Here is a 24,098-nt window from a genome sequence, read left to right on the forward strand (position 1 = left end):
ACTACACAGAGACAGGAACAATCACCCACGAAATACAAAGCGAAACCAGGCTACCTAAATACGGTTCCCAATCAGAGACGAGAATCACCTGACTCTGATTGAGAACCGCCTCAGGCAGCCAAGCCTATACAACACCTCTAATCAGCTGCGATCCCAAATACGAAAATACAATATAACATAAACCCATGTCACACCCTGGCCTGACCAAATAATATAACGAAAACACAAAATACAATGACCAAGGCGTGACATGGTGTGCTTGGATCATGTTAGTTTGTTGGTGATGTGGACACCAAGGAACTTGACGCTCTCAACCTGCTCCACTACAGCCCTGTCGATGAAAATGGGGGAGTGCTCAGTCCTCCTTTCCTGCAGTCCACAATCATCTCCTTTGTCTTGATCACGTTGAGGGAGAGGTTGTTGCCCTGGCACCACACGGTCAGGTCTCTGACCTACTCTCTATAGGCTGTCTCGTCGTTGTTGGTGATCAGGCCTACCACTGTTGTGTCATTGGCAAACTTAATGATGGTGTTGGAGTCGTGCCTGGCCGTGCACTCATGAGTGAACAGTAAGTACAGGAGGGGACTGAGCACGCACCCGAGGGGCCCCTGTGTTGAGGATCAGCGTGGTGGATGTGTTGTTACCTACCCTTACCACCTGGGGTCGGCCTGTCAGGAAGTCCAGGATCCAGTTGCAGAGGGAGGTGTTTAGTCCCAGGATCTTTAGCTTAGAGATGAGCTTTGAGGGCACTGTTATTGTGAAGTGGCAACAATAGCAACAATAGCTCAGCCGCAAGTGGTAGCTCACAGAACGGGACCGCCGAGTGCTGAAGTGAGTAAAAATCGTCTATCCTCGGTTGCAACACTCACTACCGAGTTCCAAACTGCCTCTGGAAGCAACGTCAGCACAATAAATGTTAGTCGGGAGAGTCATGAAATGGGTTTTCATGGCCAAGCAGCTGCACACAAGCCTACGATCACCATGAGCAATGCCAGGCGTTGGCTGGAGTGGTGTAAAGCTCGCCGCTATTAGACTCTGGAGCAGTGGAAACGCATTCTCTGGAGTGATGAATTACGCTTCACCATCTGGCAGTCCAACGGACTAATCTGGGTTTGGCGAATGCTAGGAGAACGCTACCTGCCCAAATGCATAGTGCCAACTAAAGTTTGGTGGAGGAAGAATTGTGGGCTGGATTTTACAAATATGTCCTTTGTTTGATCAGATTTGTTGAATGTGTGCCAATCCGTTGTCCTTCGATCCACCACGGTCTGTGTTCCATTGACCTCTTTACCACATCTATTGATTGAATGCAATGTTGGTATATTGGCAGTGACAGTGTGCAGTAGTCTACCTGCTGGATGAGAAGGCCACTCCCAGCACGCGGATCCCTTTGCCCTGGGCCTCAGACATGAGCTCCTCATCCTCCTCCTCCTCCACTTGTTGGTCAGGCCGATAGGGCGCCACCTTCAGCCAGTTATACAGCTTCCTGCTGCAGGCCTGAGGGGCGGGCAACCACTATCACAACACTGTAGCAGGCTCAACATACATCAATGCTCTGTGCCACCTGCTTTGGAAAGTCAATACCGGAATAAGAAAATAAGTAATCAATACCACAGTAGCAACGACGTCACATCAACATAATGAAAAGAAGATCTAATGAAATGTTGAGATAATAATGGAAGTTGCTGCAGAAGATTTATCCTCCTCCTTGGGTGTGTGTGTGTGTGTGTGTGTGTGTGTGGAGGGGGGGGTTGGGTACCTTGATGATGTTCTCCTTTGCTTCTGCAATAAGTTTGTTCTTCAGCTCTTTCGCCATCTGCGGGTAAAGGAACTGTTTGAGGGAGCGCTCGATGGCAAGAGTGCGCTGTCTGTTCCACTCCTGAACCTGGTGGCTGAACTCATCTCTGTAGTAAAACTGCTTTATCTCTTCATAGTATGCCTGGTCACCTCCGTACCTGCTCAACAAACATAGTGTAGCATGGATACTTGACTGACTCAGGACAGTATACATGTAAACAGAGCACATTTTGGAACATGTTATTACGTGTTATTAATATCTTATTACATGTTATAAATGTTATTACACATCATTAATATGTTATTACACAAAACTCAGCGGTATCGTCGCAAATGGCACCATATTCCCTACATAATGCTCTACATTCGACTGGAGCGTAGTGCACTATTTAGTGAATATGCTGCCATTTGGGATGCAGACTATAATGATATTAATATGTTATTGCACAATGTTATAATAACAAGACCTCACCCCTTCACTCCAATCAGGTCAATACAGACGTTAATGGTGAGCAGGCCCTCTTCCTCTGCCTGCAACATCTTGAGGAACTGGTCTCCATTCAGCTCCTTTACAGGCTTGTTTTTCAGGTATTTAAAGGAGAAGCCATAATGGGCCTCATCCACATCCTACAGGAGAGATTAGACCACATACATGTATGGTAGAGTACTCTAATCTAGATAATGACACTCTAATCTGCTAAATAACTCAAATGTAAAAATAAGTGTCAATGAAAAGACATAACTTGTTAAATGTGTTTTTTTCTATACAATATAAACTAATCTCTTCAGAAAGTATTCATACCCCTTGACTTATTCCACATTTCGATGTGTTACAGCCTGAATTCAAAATTGATTCAATTGATGTTCTTTCTAGACTGGGCTTTGGCTGGGCCACTCAAGGACTTTCACATTCCCGTTCTGAAGCCATGGCATATAAAGCCATTCGAGCGTTGTGTTGTCAATTTTTAATTCAGAATGTAACAACAAAATGTGGAACAAGTCAAGGGGTATGAATGGGGAAAGGGGATACCTAGTCAGTTGCACAACTGAATACATTCAACCAAAATGTGTCTTCCACATTTAACCCAACCCCTCTGAATCAGAGGAGCAGTTGTGTTGGGGTTAACGCCCTTGCTCAAGGGCAGAACGGCAGATTTTTCCACCTTGCCAGATCAGGAATTGGAACAAACAACCTTGCAGTTACAGTCCAAAGTTCAAACCGCTAAGCTACCTGTCGCCTCTGAAAGTACTGTATATCCCATGAAAGACCTAAATAAACCACTAATACAACCAACAAAGAAGTGGCGGTAATTGCTGAATAGGGTTGCAGAATTGCAGTAGTTTTTCCCAAATTCCCAGGTTTTCCAGGAATTGCTGATAGAAAGATAAAGGACTTCTTGCTTATTCACTCCTGATTGCAGGAATCTTCCAACCAAGATTTCTGGAAAACCTGGGAATTCTTAGAAAGTTACCGTGATTTTTTAAACCCTATTGCAAATAGATGGTGTATACCTTCTTTCCCTTCTTGGTGGGTTTGATGTTGATCTTGGCTCTCTCCTGGAATGTCTGTCGGAGCACATGTCTGACGAGAGGTTCCCGAGCGATCTGCATGGCGACCATGTAGCGAGTCCCCTCCAGTACTGCCTCCGCTGTGCTGAACTGGCTGCACAGGCAGAGAGAACATACTATTAGTAGTATTGTGGAAGGTATAGGTTTGCATCTCAAATGGTGCCACAAGTTTGCATATTCACCTCTCAACACCACCCCTGTTACTGCTAAAATGGTTGGGTTATCTTTATATGAAAATGTATTCTGTATACAGTGCAATAATGTGTTGCTGGTTAACCTGCAGATGTAGTCCTTAGCCAGCTCCATTGGCTCAGCAGGAAACTGCTCCGTCTCGTGACGCTGGTAACTGTCACGTAGGTTCTCTCCAAACTGCTCTGGAGTCAGACCAAACTTCTTGGCTAGGCCATCTGATGAGAGAACCCTTTAAATGGTGGACTCAAAAAACTGTTGCAAATATAGTCGGCTCATGATACAGCAAGAGCACTTCAATTGGAAAACTCTGTTTAAGTACACTAGTCACTATTCACATTACTTAGCAAGTTTTGGATTATCACGAGCTAACTGTACAGACCTGAAGATGTATGGCACACACATATGTTTGTATTAGGTGCTGATAGTGACACCTACTGGACACACATGATAAAGAACTCACCCAGTCCTGCACCCTGGCAGATGCTGTACATATCCCTCCGAGATGCAAGCTTCAGGTCCGGGCCCTTCGGGTGCTCCTCTTCTTCCTCTTCCTCCTCTACTACTTCCTGCTCATTACCTGCAAACAGAATACATGATAATTATTCTGATGAGGGCAAAGATCCACTGTGCTTTCACAATCTTACAATTCTTACAAAATCGTACCATCTTCATCCACTTCTTTGATCTTCTTCAGCTTCTTCTTGCTGGACCTGGCTGCATTCTGCATCTTTGGGATATCCCGGCCATAGTACAGCAGGAAATGGTTGTAGACGTCACCCAGTTCATCACTAGACTGGACATCCTTCAGCCTTGTCAGACAAACATAATCAGGTCAGCACTCTGATACAACAAAGATAATAAAGGTGTCATAACATGACTAGGGTCCTGTCCAAGGGGTGTACTTGTACATCAAGGTGCCTCACACTACAGAAACAGGAGATAGGCTCCTGCCTTATGGGCCATTCTGGCTCAGACAAGGCTTATTTACAAACATGTTGGACATGACAAGCCTTACCGCTCTAAATCTGAAGTGTCTAATGGTCGAATGCCATCAGCCAGTGGCTTATCTGGGTCTGCTGAGATCTGTTCAAACTGGTATCCCTGCATCTTCTGGAACAGGCGTCTCAGGTTCTGTTTGCGGGTTTTCAGCTGGGTCCACTGAGGAGGAAAGACAGTCCCAGATTAAACAGTAATTAAACAGAGAGAATAAATTAAGGGAGGAAGTTAACAAAAATCCAATGCTACAGTATATTACCTTCTCATCCCACTGCCAAACTTTCCACAGATCATTGATATTGAGTTCAGGTTCCACATACTCTTTCCTGTAGAACGCTATGAACGGAACCTTGAGGTGAAACAACAAATACAGTTGTATTAACTAACTAAAATTATATGGAAGAACTCAACATTACCTACAGTGATAGAGGAACTGTGTAATACCTCAAAGTGTTGGTTTCTCATGAAATTCAAAGCCTCTTTAATCTTCTGGATGGTGCTGGGGCCTTTTCTGCTGAATGTAGTGGCTGGACCTCTGTCCAAATAGTCTGCGTTCTCCTGAAAACACAGAATATTTTATTTAAAAAACACAAGCATTTTAAAAACAGACCTACAGCCTTATTCTAAAATGGAATAAAGAAATGTTTTCCCTCATCTATTTACACACAATGCCCCATAATGACAAAGCGAAAACAGGTTTTTAGAAAAATCTGAAATACCTCATTTACATAAGTATTCAGACCATTTGCTATTACACTCTATATTTGGATCAGCTATATCCTGCTTCCAATGATCATCCTTGAAATGTTTCTACAATTCAATAGATTGGACATGATTTGGATAGGCACACACCTGTCCGTATAAGGTCCCACAGTTGACAGTGCATGTCAGAGCAAAGCCATGAGGTCTAAGGAATTATCCATAGAGCTCTGAGACAGGATTGTGCCTAGGCACAGATCTGCGGAGGGGTACCAGAGCATTCCTGCAGCATTGAAGGTCATCAAGAAAACAGTGGCCTCCATCATTCTTAAATGGAAGATGTTTGGAACATCCAAGACTCTTCTTAAAGCTGGCTGCCCGGCTAAACTCAGCAATCGGGGGAGAAGAGCCCCGAGCTCTGACAGAGCTCTAGTTCCTCTGTGGAGATGGGAGAACCTGCCAGAAGGCAGCACTCCACTAATCAGGCCTTTATTGTGGAATGTCCAGACTGAAGCCACTCCTCAGTAAAAGGCACATGACAGCCTGCTTGGAGTTTGCCAAAAGGCATCTAAAGGACTCAGACCATGAAAAACAAGATTCTCTGGTCTGATGAAACCAAGATCGAACTCTTTGGCCTGAATTCAAAGTGTAAAATCTGGAGGAAACCAGGCACTGCTCATCACCTGTCCAATACCATCCTCACGGTGAAGCATGGTGGTGGCATCATCATGCTATGGGGATGTTTTTCAGCGGCAGGGGACTGGGAGACTAGTCAGGATCGAGGGTAAGATGAATGGAGCAAAGTACAGAGACATCCTTGATGAAAACCTGCTCCAGAGCGCTCAGGACCTCAGACTGGGGTTAAGATGCACTTTCCAACAGGACAACGCAGTAGTGGCTTCGGGACAAGTCTCTGAAGGTCCTTGAGTGGCCCAGCCAGAGCCCGGACTTGAACCTGATCTAACATCTCTGGAGAGACCTGAAAATAGCTGTGCAGCAACGCTCCACATCCAGCCTGACAGAGATTGAGAGGATCTGCAGAGAAGAATGGGAGAAACTCCCCAAATACAGGTGTGCCAAGCTTGTGGCGCCATACCCAAGAAGAGTCGAGCCTGCAATCGATGCCAAAGGTGATTCAACAAAGTACTGAGTACCAATTTAAACCAATTTAATCAATTTTAGAAAAAGGTCTGTAAAAGTAACAAAAATGTGAAAAAAGTTAAGGGGTCTGAATACTTTCCGAATGCACTGTAGACTATAGCATCAGCTTGAACTAATTGTCTTATGAGACCCAGCTAAAATATCCTCACTCCAGTACCTGCATGGAGATGGTGAGAGTAGAGAAGGCATTCCTATAGATCCACTCAGCCTCCTGTTCCAACTCATCATCCTCTGCAGGCTTCACACAAGTGGAGCGCAACTAAAAACAACAAAACCACACACATAGAAAAGGGTATGGGCTACAGCAGTGGTATTCAAAGTCAATGTTATTCAAAGTAAGTGGTATTCAAAGTCGGGGTCGTGGGGGAACTAGAGTGAGGTCGACCCAAAAAATGAAATAAGTACAGCACCAGTCAAAAGTTTGGACACACCTACTTAGTCAAGGATTTTTCTTTATTTTTACTATTTTCTACATTGTAGAATAACAGTGAAGACATCTAAAATATGAAATAACACAAATGGAATCATGTAGTAAACATAAAAGTGTTAAACAAATCTAAATATACTGCATAGTTGATTCTTCAAAGTAGCCACCCTTTGCCTTGATTACAGCTTTGCACACTCTTAGTAAACATTTAAATAAACCCTTGAATGACTAAGTGTCCAAACTTTTTCAGGTGCTCACATGTCCCTATGACTATGGGTGTGTTCCAAATGGCACCCTATTCCCTATATAGTGCCCTACATTTGACCAGAGCTCTATGGGTCCGAGTGCCATTTGGGACGCATCCTATAGAAGTATACACACCTGGAACCTCTCTGGCATGTCAGTGGAACGGATCTCATTGTCCTGGTCCGTCATGTGACTGCTCTCCAGCTCACTGGGCTCATAGATCTCAAAGATACTGCGTCGGCCCACCCTCTTCTTGGTCTGCTTCTTGGGCCGGTCCCATGACTCTTCATCTGCATCCTCCTCCTCCTCTGCATCTTCATAGGCTTCAGTGTCAAACTCGGCAAAGTCAAAGTCCCCTCCGAATATCTCCTGGGCCTCCTGAAGTGCTCTGTAAAAAAAGGAGTGGTGCTCAATACTAAATACTGCAGGTGAGTAAAGGTAAACATGATTGCATCCCAAATGGCATCCTATTCCCTTTATAGTGCACTACTTTTGACCAGGGCCTATAGGGGAATAGGATGCCATTTGGGACACACTTAACATATCAAATTCTATTGCACAGATAGGACTTCATACTTTCGGTTGAGCTTCCAGGTGGAGCAGCTACTAATTGAGATCTAAGTGATTCAATTAAATGTCAGAATCACTTACGCATCTGTATATCCTGGCAGCTTCTTCCTCCACTTGGGTTTCTTCAAGGGCTGTCCGTCATCATCCACAATAAAGTCATCGATATCTGAGAAAAAAATAAAAATACCTATGTCTCAAAGATTTTGAAATGGCTTTTAAAAATCTGCTAACTCAAAACAATTCCACTGTTTATAGATGAAGTATCTGAAATGTTTCATACCAGACTCTTCATCGTCCTCCTGCTCATCCTCCCCGGGATGCAAAGGCACATCCAATGCCTCGCCCTCATCCGCTACTGTCCCCATGAAGATCTCATCCGCTATCATGTCCTTCTCATGGGCCTCCCTGACGTCATCATCTCCCTCCTCATCCTCATCGTCCGACATGTCTCGTAAACGACGGAACTTTTGCTGTTTATGGGGATAAGGAAGGAGCAGAGGTATCAGGAAAACATTTTAGTCTATCTCCTTTTACATACTATTTTTTAGAGAGTTGGACTATGGGACATGACATGAGACCTCAGCTGTGTGCTATACAATGTCCATGATGCCAATGCATTTTGCTTGTCATAATGGCATCAAAATACTTACCCTTTTCACTTTCACTCCCAAATTCTCCTCAATGAGATCAATATCATCATCATCCAAGCGGTCGTCAAAGCCTGTAGACAGAAAACACAAGATACTCAAACACCAAAGGTGATTATTGTTGTATGCATGGTTCTGCTGCACACTGTTAGGTGTCACACATCAAAATAGAATCAAAGAGTTCACACCATTATAGTTTATTCAAAGACCGAAGAAACAGCCTACAACGTGGCTAGGAAGCAATCACAGTGCAGCCCAGACAGGAATAAATATTGGAACAATTTATGAATGACCACTTACTTCTCTTCCTCTTATGGTGTCCAATTTCCTCCCCAGAGTCACTATCTCCTTCCTTATCTTTCTTCCCTTCCTTCTCCTCCTCTTCCTCTCCTTCCCCTTCATCCACACCATCATCAATCAGACCACTGAGGTTTCCATCCTCATCTTGGTCCTCTGTATTCTCCCGTTCCTCCTCCTCATCTAAGTCACAAATCAAGAAGTTGTACATCAAGTAAGATTACACATGCCATTGTGTGCAGCCTGCACATTGTTACCATGGTTCTTATTTAGAGTAGTTGTGAGGATAAACTCTGTCAAGGGACATCTTTGAAATAAAATCTAAATTATTCACATGCTGTACTCCCAAATTCCTCCTCAGACTCCTCTGCTTCGCTCTCGATGAAATCCATGTTTTGGGGCTGTTGAAGAGATAATAAACAACAGGATTTTCATTAGCTGGTTTTGTGTCAAAGAACAGTCTTTGGGGAAATAATGTTATGGGACATGACATAGGACAAAATTATTCCATAATTTTACATGTTTAAAGTATGGCTATGTCATAAGAAAATCTTATTGTAAACAATTAAATATTAGTCTACAATAAAGTATGATGATAAAACGCTTCTGTCTGCCATGGCTGACTGGGAAAGATGCAGAACATTACTATAGCCAGGGGGCGAGGACATTGCTAGACAGCAAATGTTTAGCTAGCTAGCTAGCGAAGATAAACATGCATATGACTTTGAAAATAATCAAAGGTAGCCTTAGCTATCCAACGGATATCAGGCTGGAGATGCAGGTAGCAATCTTCTTAGCTAGAACAAGATAGCTAGCTAGCATAACAACAATGGAAAGAGATGGCTACCGAGCTAGCCACATCTATTGTTGCTATCATACAGCTGCATTGTCAGAAGCAGCATTGTCAGAAGCAGCTGGCTGACTCCCATTGCCCATAACGGTACATACCTATGTGACGGGAGTCAGGACGGGCTCCTTTTTAAGTTGACTGATAAGCAAAGCGGGATATGGAAAATATATTCATTTCACAACGACCAGAATGTGTTAGCTTGCAAGGCGCAAGTACATTTACAAGACTGAAACAGAAAAATCCCTCAAACTCTATGAAAGCGAGTTACGTCACAGATTTACATAGCTCTCCTTGGATTGTAAGAGTGCAATCCTTGCATTATACTTCGTGTATTATTTTTCTAGTGTTATGGTATGCAACATAAGACATTTTGTTTTTTCATTACTTTTCAATGCCTTCTTTTTGTAATATTTTTTTAATGTTTCCTAGAACATGTTATTCAGTTTAATTGGACCTTGTGTTTACTGTATTATATAATTAACTTCCGAACCCAAAATTCACTTCAAATATAACTTCTTTTTTTTAAACACGTTCATTAAAAAAATATCTAATTACTGATGGAAAATTGTAATAGTGTTGTTCCACAATGTCGCAGAAAATGTACTGTATTTAAACTTTATTTAAACTCAACACTTCAAGTATCAGATTGTAAAGGGGCTGCGGTGTAGCCTACAATAATTTTCATGGCAAATATTTATTTTCAGATCAGATGCTACAGCTTTAAGACAACTTTCAATCCTCTTTGAGATGATCAAGGTGCATCAGATTCCTCCTGCAGGACTGCTTTATGACACTTGCTCCACAGGTCGCATTTGAACATCTACAGTCAAGATATGCAAAGACGGGAGAACAGTAGTTATAATTTGTTAAATTATGGTAAACTTTTCCCACGTTCATTCAAACATTGATGGAAGTGATGTGCAGAGAATACTGATACAGACAAGTGCCCTACTTACGTGAACATGTGGCGGGATGTGCCTGGCAATGTCCACTACTTCCAAAAATTGTAGGAAGGCAGTAGAATTATAACGTACACATTCAAAAACAATCATATGCACAGATATCATTATTATTGTTATTATTCACATTCATACTGTCGTAGGTAGCAGCAGCCTTCTCTGAATGGAGGCTGTGAAGCCGGAAAACATATTCTGTTTCCACCATTCCATGAGATATACACTGTCCAAAGGAAAACAGAAACACTGGGTTAGTGTTAGATGGCTCTAATGATTACATTGTGACATAGCTAGATAAATATGTTGATTTTAAACATCAATGTGGTCTGTCATGAGGACACAATGACCTGCTATTGTGGAATGTTGCCAATAATAGAACACCATTGTATTCAGTAGAGTACCGTTGGTGCATTGTACTCACAGTATGATAAATCAGCACAATTCAGTGCTGGGTGGCTATGAACGATTGATCATCTCATTTACAATATAATTATATATTTCTAATAAGAACACTAAAAGTCAATAACTTACCGTGGCTTGAATGTGGGTTTTAGCCCCTCGCAGCTCTTGCCTCAGCCCCTCTGTCAGGGCAGTCACAGCTGTTTATGTTGATGATGTGTCCATCATCCACTTTCCTCTCCCTCATAGACTGGTATGCCTCTTGTGTGCAGATAGACAATGTAATCAATCAAATAAATCAATCAAATGTATTTATATAGCCCTTCTTACATCAGCCGGTGTCACAAAGTGCTGTACACAAACCCAGCCTAAACCCCCAAACAGCAAGTAATGCAGGTGTAGAAGCACGGTGGCTAGGAAAAACTCCCTAGAAAGGCCGTAACCTAGGAAGAACATGGCCAAGATGTTCAAATGTTCATAGATGACCAGCACAGTCAAATAATAATAATAATCACAGCGGTTGTAGAGGGTGCAACAGGTCAGCACCTCAGGAGTAAATGTCAGTTGGCTTTTCATAGCCGATCATTCAGAGTATCTCTACCACTTCTGCTGTCTCTACAGAGTTGAAAACAGCAGGTCTGGGACAAGGTAGCACGTCCCGTGAACAGGTCAGGGTTCCATAGCCACAGGCAGAACAGTTGAAACTGGAGCAGCAGCACGACCAGGTGGACTGGGGACAGCAAGGAGTCATCAGTCCAGGTAGTCCTGAGGCATGGTCCTAGAACTCAGGTTCTCCGAGAGAGAGAGAGAGAGCGAGAGAGAGAGAGAGAGAGAAAAAAAGAGAGAATTAGAGAGAGCATACTTAAATTCATACAGGACACCAGATAAGACAGGAGAAATACTCCAGATGTAACAGACTGACCCTAGCCCCCCGACACATAAACTATTGCAGCATAAATACTGGGGGCTGAGACAGGAGAGCTCGGAAGACACTGTGGCCCCGTCCGACGATACCCCCGGACAGGGCCAAACAGGCAGGATATAACCCACCCACTTTGCCAAAGCACAGCCCCCACACCACAAGAGGAATATCTTCAACCACCAACTTACTATTCTGAGACAAGGCTGAGTATAACCCACGAAGATCTCCTCCATGGCACGAATCAAAGGGGGGGCGCCATCCCGGACAGTAAGATAATGTCAACGACTCAACCCACTCAAGTGGCGCACCCCTCCCAGGGACGGCATGGCAGAGCACCAGTAAGTCAGGGACTCAGCCCCTGTAATAGGTTTTGAGCCAGAGAACCCCAGTGGAGAGAGGGGAACCGGCCAGGCAGAGACAGCAAGGGCGGTTCGTTGCTCCAGTGCCTTTCTGTTCTTTTTCACACTCCTGGGCCAGACTACACTCAATCATAGGACCTGCTGAAGAGATGAGTCTTCAATTAAGACTTAAAGGTTGAGACCGAGTCTGCGTCTCTCACACAGATAGGCAGACCATTCCATAAAAATTGAGCTCTATAGGAGAAAGCCCTGCCTCCAGCTGTTTGCTTAGAAATTCTAGGGACCGTAAGGAGGCCTGTGTCTTGTGACCGTAGGTATGTACAGTCGTGGCCAAAAGTTTTGAGAAGGACACAAAAATGTATTTTCACAAAGTCTGCTGCCTCAGTTTGTATGATGGCAATTTGCATATACTCCAGAATTTTATGAAGTGTGATAAGATGAATTGCAAAGTCCCTCTTTGCCATGCAAATGAACTGAATCCCCCAAAAACATTTCCAATGCATTTCAGCCCTGCCACATAAGGACCAGCTGACATCATGTCAGTGATTCTTTCGTTAACACAGGTGTAAGTGTTGACGAGGACAAGGCTGGAGATCACTCTTTCAAGCTGATTGAGTTCGAATAACAAAGTGAAAGCTTCAAAAGGAGGGTTGTGCTTGGAATCATTGTTCTTCCTCTGTCAACCACGGTACCTGCAAGGAAACACGTGCCGTCATCATTGCTTTGCACAAAAAGGGCTTCACAGGCAAGGATATTGCTGCCAGTAAGATTGCACCTCAATCAACCATTTATCGGATCATCAAGAACTTCAAGGAGAGCGGTTCAATTGTTGTGAAGAAGGCTTCAGGGCGCCCAAGAAAGTCCAGCAAGCGCCAGGACCGTCTCCTAAAGTTGATTCAGCTGCGGGATCGGAGTACAGAGCTTGCTCAGGAATGGCAGCAGGCAGGTGTGAGTACATCTGCACGCACAGTGAGGCAAAGACTTTTGGAGGATGGCCTGGGGTCAAGAAGGGCAGCAAAGAAGCCTCTTCTCTCCAGGAAAAACATCAGGGACAGACTGATATTCTGCCAAATGTACAGGGATTGGACTGCTGAGGACTGGGGTAAAGTCATTTTCTCTGATGAATCCCCTTTCCGATTGTTTGGGGCATCCGGAAAAAAGCTTGTCCAGCGAAGACAATGTGAGCGCTACTATCAGTCCTGTGTCATGCCAACAGTAAAGCATCCTGAGACCATTCATGTGTGGGGTTGTTTCTCAGCCAAGCGAGTGGGCTCACTCACAATTTTGCCTAAGAACACAGCCATGAATTAAGAATGGTACCAACACATCCTCCGAGAGCAACTTCTCCCAACCATTCAGGAACAGTTTGATGACAAACAATGCCTTTTCCAGCACGATGGAGCACCTTGCCATAAGGCAAAAGTGATAACTAAGTGGCTCGGGAAACAAAACATCGATATTTTGGGTCCATGGCCAGGGAACTCCCCAGACCTTAATCCCATTGAGAACTTGTCAACCCTCAAGAGTCAGGTGGACAAAAAGCCACAAATTCTGACAAACTCCAAGCATTGATGATGTAAGAATGGGCTGCCATCAGTCAGGATGTGGCCCAGAAGTTAATTGACAGCATGCCAGGGCGGATTGCAGAGGTCTTGAAAAAGAAGGCTCAACACTGCAAATGTTGACTCTTTGCATCAACTTCATGTAATTGTCAATAAAAGCCTTTGACACTTATGAAATGATTGTAATTATACTTCAGTATTCCATAGTAACTTCTGACAAAAAATATCTAAAGACACTGAAGCAGCAAACTTTGTGGAAATTAATATTTGTGTCATTCTCAAAACGTTTGCCCACGATTTTACAGCAGGACCAAATCTGAGGGATAGGTAGGAGCAAGCCCATGTAATGCTTTGTAGGTTAGCAGTAAAACCTTGAAATCAGCCCTAGCCTTAACAGGAAGCCGGTGTAGAAAGTCTAACACTGGAGTAATATGATACTCTTTTTCTAGCAGCCGTGTTTAGCTCTAACTGAAGTTTATGTAGTGCTTTATCCGGGTAGCCGGAAAGTAGAGCTTTGCAGTAGTCTAACCTGGAAGTGACAAAAGCATGGATTCATTTTTCTGCAACATTTTTGGACAAAAAGTTTCAGATTTTTGCAATATTACGTAGATGGAAAAAGCTGTCCTTGAAACAGTCTTCATATGTTCATCAAAAGAGTAACGCATTGGTTCTTCACAGTTGAGACGACTGTACAACCATCAAGATTAATTGTCATGTTCAACAGAAGATGTTTCTTTTTTATTAATATGGATAGTGACATTAACACAGAGATTGAAACGCACATCAATAACAAATGCTATTAAATGACGGAGAGCATGACACAGAATAGAGACAATCATCCCTTGTTTCTTGACTGTAAGTCACACTGGATAAGATGTCTTCTAAATGACAAAAATAAATAAATAAACAAATATAGAAATATGGACAGCAGTTGACATAAACACAGAGATCATTGTCAATGGAACCTACATTAATCATTCAGTCCTCCAGCCATCGGTTTTGCCATTCAACAGTGACTCTAGATGGGCCAGGCCAGCATTGCTGATGCACACATCCCCTTCATGATAAAGGGTCTTGATGGCAGAGAACATGGAAAGGATCTCCCTTCCTTTGACAGGTCACATTTGTAGGGAACAAGGGTGCCCAGCGCAACAAGGGTGCCCAGCGCTCTGACACTGCTGCCAGTTTCTAAAATAAAGAGGTAAGAGGACTTCATGCACAATGTTCCATAGGTTAAAACACCATGGTGAAGTCATTTGAGAGTAATTCACAAATGTGCTTCATTTGATACAGAATGTTTTCTACAAGATCATATTCTACTGTGAGGACTGTGGAACACATAATTAAAATAATGAAACAGTTTGCAAAGAATACTTCAGAGTTGACATAAATCAGGTGTCAAGCTATAATAGGCTTAAGTGCAAACCTTGTGACAGAATACAGGTGACTTGTCAATTATTTATTTGTTTGCTCATAGGCTACATATGAAACAGTGCAGTAAGTGTTTATTTTGAATTTGTTCAATTATTTCTATGTGATATGAAAGTAGAATGATCTATGTTTCTAGAACCGTACCGCGATTCACGTTTAGACTGCATATTTGGCTGTTTTGGCATCCAATATTGGGCTAAGATAATAGATGGTTAGCCTCGTCATCACAGAGCAAATAATTGCAACAACAAATAGGCTACACTAACGCTTTACGTCACATCACACGGCCACAGCCGACAACCTTCATGCAGTGCTGGACAAGAACCAAATCTTGCTTAGGGCCCCCAAAAGGCTACTGCTGACCTTTTGGGGCCCTATAACATTCTGAGAACCATATGTTTCTTCTTTCTGTGAATGGTGCAGGATAGTTCCTTGGCTTTGGGAACATTCTCAGTACGTTTAACCTTTCTTTTCTTCTTTTTTTTTACATATATATTCTGTTCTCAGCATCAACAAAACTCTCTCTATTCTCTATCTTGTCAAGTGTGTTCAGGTTTGTTGGCCACACTCACTAATTGGACACACCTGATCGTAATAAGCGCTTGTTTCCTTTGAAATGGGGTCTGTCTGAATAGACTAAAATAAACAGCTTTGTATGTGTAAAAACATTGCATGCTAGCACCATCCTGGTGGTGCAGTGGACTAATTACAACAGATAGAAAACAGAAGACAATTCGTTCGAATCTCACTGATGCCATGTCACAAGAAGAAATACATGTGTTAGCATGATTAATGCCTAAGAAAATTCATTTCCAAGTGTCATGTCTGTGCTTGGAGTTAAACAATTATTAAATGTTTTATTGAAACATTCAGTGAAAGTTTTAAGAAAGTTATTCAAAAACCTCTAAATAAATAATAATTTCCATTCTCAGAACGTTAATAAAACCTCCCAGAGTAAACTGTTCTCAGAACTTCCCTGCAACCAAAAAAAACATTCCCAGAACAGGCAAAATGTTCACTTCCATTCTCAGAATGTTCAAAAACGTTCTGTTTATCAGTCAGGAGACTTATGGCTTGGGAAAACAAAGGCATACGTTCCCACAACTTCCAAGGAACTAAATGTGCTAGCTGGGTACTGTTTACTCCTCATGTGAGAGTACACCACATCTCAAATCATAAAATTATATGCCAACTATCTAGTCAGAGTAGTACTGACGAAATAGCCAACAAGGAGTGTCTCACTAACATATTCAATAGTTTTGACTCATATCTATCTATAAATCACTCTTGACTGGGGTAATTGACATTTGTTAACAAATGCCTATCAATTTATATATACCAACAGCCCTATGCTATGTAAATAAATCTTATCAACAGGCATGGATATAACCTAATGGGAGAGGTTGCCTTTTCCAGAGGAACTTTCCACCCAACATTTATGAATCAGGTGCTCTGCTTATTGGAATCCCAGTCCCTCCCTCGGCGTACACATCGCAGACGAAATTAAATGGTCCACCCACACAGACAGCATGGTGAAGGAGGCGCAACAGTGCCTCTTCAACCTCAGGATGTTTTAGAAATTAGGCTTTTCACATAAAACACTCACAAACATTTACAGATGCACAATCGAGAGCATCCTGTCGGGCTATATGACCGCCTGGTACGGCAACTGCTCTGCTCTCAACCGCAAGGCTCCCCAGAGGGTAGTGAGGTCTGCACAACGCATCACCGGGCAAACTACATGCCCTCCAGGACACCTACACCACCCGATGTCACAGGAAGGCCAAAAAGATCATCAAGGACAACCACCTCCCGAGCCACTGCCTGTTCACCCTGCTATCATCCAGAAGGCGAGGTCAGTACAGGTGCATCAAAGCTGGAACTGAGAGACTGAAAAACAGCTTCTATCTCAAGGCCACCAGACTGTTAAACAGCCATCACTAACATAGAGTGGCTGCTGTCAACATACAGACTCAAATCTCTGGCCATTTTAATAAGTTTAATAAATGGAATTAATAAAGGTATCACTAGTCACTTTAAATAACGCCACTTTTATGATGTCTACATATCCTACATTACTCATTTCATTTGTACAGTGCCTTGCAAAAAGTATTCATCCCCTGTGTGCAATCTAAGTGTCACATGATCTGTCACATGATCTCAGTATATATACACCTATTCTGAAAGGCCAAAGAGTCTGCAACACCACTAAGCAAGGGGCACCACCAAGAAAGCAGCACTATGAAGACCAAGGAGCTCTCCAAACAGGTCAGGGACAAAGTTGTAGAGAAGGTCAGATCAGGGTTGGGTAATAAAAAAATATCCAAAACTTTTAATATCCCACAGAGCACCATTAAATTCATTATTAAAAAATGTAAAGATTATGACACCACAACAAATCTGCCAAGAGTGGGTCGCTCACCAAAACTCAGGCAAGGAGGGCATTAGTCAGAGAGGCAACAAAGAGACCAAAGATGGCCCTGAAGGAGCTGCAACACTCCACAGCGGCGATCGGAGTATCTGTCCGTAGGACCACATTAAGCCGTACTCTCCACAGAGCTGGACTTACGGAAGAGTGGCCAGAAAAAGCCATTGCTTAAAGACAAAAATAAGGTGTTAGCCAATAGGCATGTGTTAGCCAATAGGCATGTGCTCCCGAACCGGAACCTCCACCGAGGATAGATGCCCACCCGGACCCCCCCCTATAGAGTCAGGCCCTGACCTGAGAGAGCCTTTTTATTTCTCTATTTGGTTAGGTCAGGGTGTGATTTGGGTGGGCATTCCAGTTTGTCTGTTTCTTTGTTGGCCGGGTATGGTTCTCAATCAGAGGCCGCTGTCTATTGTTGTCTCTGATTGGGAATCATACTTAGGCAACCTTTTCCCACCTGTGTTTGTGGGTAATGATTTATTTTCTATGTGTGTTTGTGTGCGCCACGGTTTGCGTCACGTTCGGTTTCTGTTGACATGTTTTTTGTGAAGGTTTCACTTTATTAAAGATGTGGAATTACATGCACGCTGCGCCTTGGCTCATTTATGACAGGGAGGTTGAAGACAACGAACGTGACAATGATGGAGGGCACATAATACAGGGAATTTCTTGAGGGAAACCTGTTTCAAAATATTTTGCATCTTCAAAGTGGGAGGCATGTTGTATAAATCGAATGATACAAACCCCCCCAAAAACTATTTTAATTCCAGGTAATAAGGCAACAAAATAGGACAAATGCCAAGGGGGATGAATAAGTATTTTCGCAAGCCACTGTAGCTAGCTAGGTCTGGCCCAGCTCTGGTACATGGCGTAAATAGTACCTAGCCAGCTCTGGACTGCACTAACTAGCTCTGGTCCAGGGCGTTCAGACTGACTAACTTAGATTGCTTCAATAAAGTTTTATGCTGCAATTTACCACAGTCACTAATAATACCACTACTATTGCATTAACTACCACTACAACAACTACTACCACCACCACTGACACAGTCACCACTACTTGGTCCCTCCTTCTCAGTGATTGTTTGTGATATTTAAGGGCAAAAATAGTTGATTTTGCTACGGCAACTCTGACATTTTGCATGGCAATATGTGATGATTTTGTAAAAATGTTCACGAAAATGGAATCTAAAGGGGCTCTTCAAAGGGTTCTCCTAGGGAGACAACCGAATAATCCTTTCAGGTTCAAGATAGCACCTTCTTTTCTAAGAGTGTACCACTCTATTACTACCACTACCATTACTATAACCCACTATAATAAATCTACAAAACCACCCCAAAATAGGTCACTATACCTTAAAACCCTATTACTACCATTAGTACTACTACTATTACTACTGCCGTCATTACCACTACAATGTATTTAATTACCATGAGAAACACTTAAAGAGGAGCAAGCACAACAAAGTTTCTTCAGGAAATGTCCTTTTCTATTTTATTAATGAATTTCTATGGTATTTGTTGTGCAGCTTCAAAATAGCAACCGTTTATTTTGTAGTATATTTAGCTAGTTACTTTCCACATAGCTTTACTGTAGTTTAACTTATTCCAATGAGGAATAACTAGGGTTTAGCTAACTACATACCAGTAAATATTTTGAGATGCTGTTTACCCTCACGTGAGTAAACAGTAACTATTTCAACTGTGATGAATACTACTAGCTATGATAATACACAGATTTTACTGAAGAATTGATTCATCACCAGGCTAAGCTACTCTTTAGAAGTAACATGTCATATGTAGCCTATGGGCCACAAAATTAATAATTGACAAGGTCACCTGAATTCTGTCACAAGGTTTGCATCACACAACGTTTTACTGCACTTAGGCATATTATAACTTACTACAGTCTAATGACATTGACACCTCTTGACCTTGGGACTTTAAGGTTCTGTCTGACTTTTTCCTCAAAAATAATTCATTCCCATATTGGCCTATTCAGACCAAAGTTATACGCGCATAAATGGAACTTAATTCCCTTTAATGCACTTTTGTGTGGAAGATGTGTGTGTATGGATATGTTGTATTCTGACCTTGACTTAATTCCCTCATAAATCCAAGACCTTACCGGGCCATGAAACAATGAATAAAGTCGAGCAACCTGTCGGTTCCAAGTGGAACAGCGTCTGCTTTCTTTTTCCCGATAGAAATAACACCATTCTCCATGCACTGTAATTTACAACTTGATAGGAGCTATTGATAAGATCTAGGTAAAAGAGTAAGCCATTTGGATAAACGGATTGTAAATATAAATTACAATTGTTTTAGATACATTTTACGTTATGATCGCTGGAGACAAATGTGAAACCAGTCATATAGCAACAAACTGAAGCCTATCAACATTAAGCATACCTCTGTAAAGTTTATGACATTATGGCCTTAAAACTTGCAGGAATGAAATTTGGAGACAAAAGCTATAGGCTTCTGTAGCCATGCACAAATGACAGTATAGTGTCCAAACCTACAAACAACCGAGTGCACTTATGTTTTCTATAATGTTTTAATTAAATTCCCAGACTTTTCACTGTATTTAAAAAAAATTGTATTGATGTTACATATTAGTCAGTATCGGTAGCCACTGTCAGTTATACCCACACACATTTATAACTGTCACTTTACTTATATTTTGCCTCATTCCATTCCATTGTCAGTTTACCTTTCTTTCCTTTGTCACGTTGATCTGGTTATTCCTGAGGATCACTACAGTAGTGGATCATAGTATTACAACTTGTGCAATCATTTGGAATATGTAGCCTATTTGAATCCTTATGGAACGCAGACCAAACGAGTGAGGTTTGTTAGGGTAGATTTATAGGACTACTGTTCAACCCCTATTGTTGACTTTTCTAACTTTCTAATTGAACAATTGAATATGACAACTTTCAGGATGAATAAAACCACTGTATTTTTGTTTCACCAATATATTTTGTGTGTAAAGGCTCTCAAAACCTATTTTTGTATTATTATTCATGAATACTTTCCTCACCCTAAATAACATACAAATCTATTGGTGCTGAAAAGGAGACTAATATGTGCGTATTTATTTACATGGCTTTTTTTAATTGATCTTTAATATTCTGAACCTTTCTCTCAATATATTATAGTGAGTCTGTTGAGAAAATTAAAATTAAAGGTACACCACATTTAAAGGGATGGCTTTAGATAAATGTACTGAAAACCCTATTGAATGAAAACTTGACACGAAAATATTGGCCAGCAAGTGGGAGGGTTTTCAGCAGTTTAATTAAATCTATTCAGGGCACGTAAGTGAACTACACCTGCAAAGCCTGTTGCGGACCTGCAAAAGGTAAGTCTGAGTGCCAACTACTGAGAAGTGCGTAGGAAAGGCGTACATAGGAAAGGCCAACCAGGTAGCTAGGTCCAGCTGGCAAGTTTGCTAGGTCTGGCCGACCGACCAGCCAGACAGCTAGGTCCGGCCGACCGACCAGCCAGATAGCTAGGTCCGGCCGACCGACCAGCCAGATAGCTAGGTCCAGCCGGCAGGATAGTTAGGTCCGGCCGGCCGGCAAGATAGCTAGGTCCGTCCAGCCAGCTTGGTCCGTGCAGCCAGACAGCCCAGTTTTTCTTTAGTTGGTCATTTACATGTGAGATATGTCAGATTTTTTTAGAGGAAAGTAAAACTCAGAATGTTCTCTCTGCGTAAACACAAATTAACTTGGTGGTATCAGGTTCTATCTGCAATCCAATCACACAATCCTGGGTTGTCAATAAAAAATGATTGAATGTAAGGTAATTTACTGTACTTATTGATTCATGAAAAAGGCACTCCACCACTGCTGCTTCATCATCCTATTTTTCGAACTTAATTGAGGAGAATAAGAACAATTCCCCCCCCCACCCCCCCAAAAACTGTATACTGTCACATAGCTAACTAAAAAGCAGCATTCCTCAAGAGAGGATGGTTTTCACTTCAGCAATGATAAATTCATGAACTTCTTTGACGAAAAGATCATGATCATTAGAAAGCAAATTCTCTTTAAATGTGCGTGTTTCTCCAAAACGCAGTTGTCCTGAGTCTGCACAACACTGCCAGGACCTAGGATCAAGAGAGACACTTAATCCTATATCTCTTGACACATTCATGAAAATAGTCATGGCCTCTAAAACTTCAAGCTGCATACTGGACCCTATTCCAACTAAACTACTGAAAGAGTTGCTTCCTGTGCTTGGCCTTCCTATGTAGAACATAATAAATGGCTACCTATCCACCAGATGTGTACCTAACTCACTAAAAGTGGCAGTAATAAAGCCTCTCTTGAAAAAGACAAACGTTGACCCAGAAAATATAAAAAAATATTGGCCTATATCGTATCTCCCATTCCACTCAAACATTTTTGTAAAAGCTGTTGCAACTCACTGCCTTCCTAAAGACAAACAATGTATACGACGCGCTTCAGTCTGGTTTCAGACCCCATCATAGCACTGAGACTGCAATCGTGAAGATGGTAAATGTTGATGGTTTGTCCAAATCAACTGAAAGTTTCGGTGTTCCTCAAGGTTCCGTTTTAGGACCACTATATTGTTTTCACTATATAATTTACCTCTTGGTGATGTCGTTCAGAAAACATAATGTTAACTTTCACTGCTATGCGGATGATACACAGCTGTACATTTCGATGAAACACGGTGAATACTCAATATTGCCCTCCTGGAAGCCTGTGTTTCAGACATAAAGAAGCAAATGTTTCACCTTTAAACTCGAACAAAACAGAGATGCTAGTTCTAGGTCCCAAGAAACAAAGAGATCTTCTGTTGGATCTGACAATGAATCTTGATGGTTGTACAGTTGTCTCAAATAAAACTGTGAAAGACATTGGTGTTACTCTGGACCCTGATCTCTCTTTTGACAAACATATCAAGACTATTTCAAGGACAGCTTTTTTCCATCTACATAACATTGCAAAAAATCTGAAATGTTCTGTCCAAAAATTATGCAGAAAAGTTCATCCATGCTTTTGTCACTTCTAGATTAGACTACTGCAATGCTCTACTTTCTGGCTACCCGGTTAAATCACTAAATAAACTTCAGTTAGTGCTAAACATGGCTGCTAGAATCTTGACTAGAACCCCAAAATTGGATCATATTACTCCAGTGCAAGCCTCTCTATACTGGCTTCCTGTTAAATCTAGGGATGATTTCAAGGTTTTACTGCTAACCTACAAAGCATTTACATGGGCTTGCTCATACATATGTCTCAGATTTGGTCCTGCCGTACATACCTACATGTATGCTACGGTCACAAGATAAAGGCCTCCTTATTGTCCCTAGAATTTCTAAGCAAACAGCTGGAGGCAGGGCTTTAGCCTATAGAGCTCCATTTTTATGGAATGGTCTGCCTATCCATGTGAGAGATGCAGACTCGGTCTTGACCTTTATTGAAGGCTCATCTCTTCAGTAGGTCCTATGATTGAGTGTTGTCTGGCCCAGGGGTGTGAAGGTGAACGGAAAGGCACTGGAGCGACAAACCGCCCTTGGTGTTTCTGCCTGGTTGGTTCCCTTCTCTCCGAAACTAACCATATTACGGGGGCTGAGTCACTGGCTTACTGGTGCTCTTCCATGCCGTCCCTAGGAGGGGTACGTCACTTAAGTGGGTTGAGTCACTGACGTGATCTTCCTGTCCGGGTTGGCGCTCCCCTCGGGCATGTGCCGTGGGGGAGATCTTTGTGGGCTACAGTATACTCAGCCTTGTCTCAGGGTAGTAAGTTGGTGGTTTGAAGATATCCCTCTAGTGGTGTGGGGGCTGTAATTTGGCAAAGTGGGTGGGGTTATAGCCTGTCTGGTTGGCCCTGTCCGGGGGTATCGTCGGACGGGGTCACAGTGTCTCCCGACCCCTCCTGTCTCAGCCTCCAGTATTTATGCTGCAATAGTTTATGTGTCGGGGAATTAGGATCAGTCTGTTATATCTGGAGTATTTCTCCTGTCTTATCTGTTGTCCTGTGTGAATTTAAGTATGCTTCCTCTAATTCTCTCTCTCCCTCTCCCTCCCCTCCCAGAGGACCTGAGCCCTAGGACCTTTATGCTCGGCTATGAAAAGTTAACTGACAGTTACTCCTGAGGTGCTGACCTGTTGCACCTTCTACAACCACTGTGATTATTATTATTAGTTGACCCTGCTGGTCATCTAGGAACGTTTGAACATCTTGGCCATCTTATAATCTCAACCCGGCACAGCCAGAAGAGGACTGCCAGCCCTTCAGAGCCTGGTTCCTCTCTAGGTTTTTTCTTAAGGTTCCTGCCTTTCTAGGGAGTTTTTCCTAGCCACCATGCTTCAACATCTGCATTGCTTGCTGTTTGGGGTTTTAGGCTGGGTTTCTGTATAGCACTTTGTAAAAAGGGCTTTATAAATATTTTATTGATTGATTGATTGATTGATTGAATATGTCACAAAATAGTTCTGAGATCTGGGGCTTGAAAAATTCTCAAAACTATACTTTGGCAGATAGAACCTTATAGTCCCAAGTCTTTGACTATTCATATCATAGGTTCTGGTACTCTTTTTAAATTACTT

General features: G+C 42.3%; 1 protein-coding gene and 1 pseudogene across 1 annotated transcript in view; both read right to left on the reverse strand.

The window, feature by feature from the left end:
• Positions 1–9,737, reverse strand: part of LOC118365616 (transcription elongation factor SPT6-like) — a 29,745-nt gene extending 20,008 nt beyond the window's left edge. The window contains exons 1-18 of the mRNA XM_052520555.1: positions 9,550–9,737; positions 8,936–9,002; positions 8,605–8,784; positions 8,308–8,378; positions 7,938–8,127; positions 7,739–7,823; positions 7,223–7,475; positions 6,572–6,673; positions 4,999–5,112; positions 4,814–4,903; positions 4,574–4,716; positions 4,222–4,367; positions 4,019–4,135; positions 3,644–3,773; positions 3,310–3,460; positions 2,270–2,424; positions 1,760–1,955; positions 1,352–1,497 (exon numbers count right to left, since the gene is read on the reverse strand). Coding sequence (XP_052376515.1) covers positions 1,352–1,497; positions 1,760–1,955; positions 2,270–2,424; positions 3,310–3,460; positions 3,644–3,773; positions 4,019–4,135; positions 4,222–4,367; positions 4,574–4,716; positions 4,814–4,903; positions 4,999–5,112; positions 6,572–6,673; positions 7,223–7,475; positions 7,739–7,823; positions 7,938–8,127; positions 8,308–8,378; positions 8,605–8,784; positions 8,936–8,993 — 2,327 coding nt within the window. The 5' untranslated portion in view covers positions 8,994–9,002; positions 9,550–9,737. The remainder of the gene's footprint in view (positions 1–1,351; positions 1,498–1,759; positions 1,956–2,269; positions 2,425–3,309; positions 3,461–3,643; positions 3,774–4,018; positions 4,136–4,221; positions 4,368–4,573; positions 4,717–4,813; positions 4,904–4,998; positions 5,113–6,571; positions 6,674–7,222; positions 7,476–7,738; positions 7,824–7,937; positions 8,128–8,307; positions 8,379–8,604; positions 8,785–8,935; positions 9,003–9,549) is intronic.
• A 499-nt stretch (positions 9,738–10,236) lies between these two features.
• LOC118394714 (dehydrogenase/reductase SDR family member 11-like) lies at positions 10,237–23,233 on the reverse strand (annotated as a pseudogene).
• Between the last annotated feature and the right edge of the window lie 865 nt (positions 23,234–24,098).

Source organism: Oncorhynchus keta, chromosome 1 (assembly GCF_023373465.1).
Source record: "Oncorhynchus keta strain PuntledgeMale-10-30-2019 chromosome 1, Oket_V2, whole genome shotgun sequence".
NCBI lineage: Eukaryota > Metazoa > Chordata > Actinopteri > Salmoniformes > Salmonidae > Oncorhynchus > Oncorhynchus keta.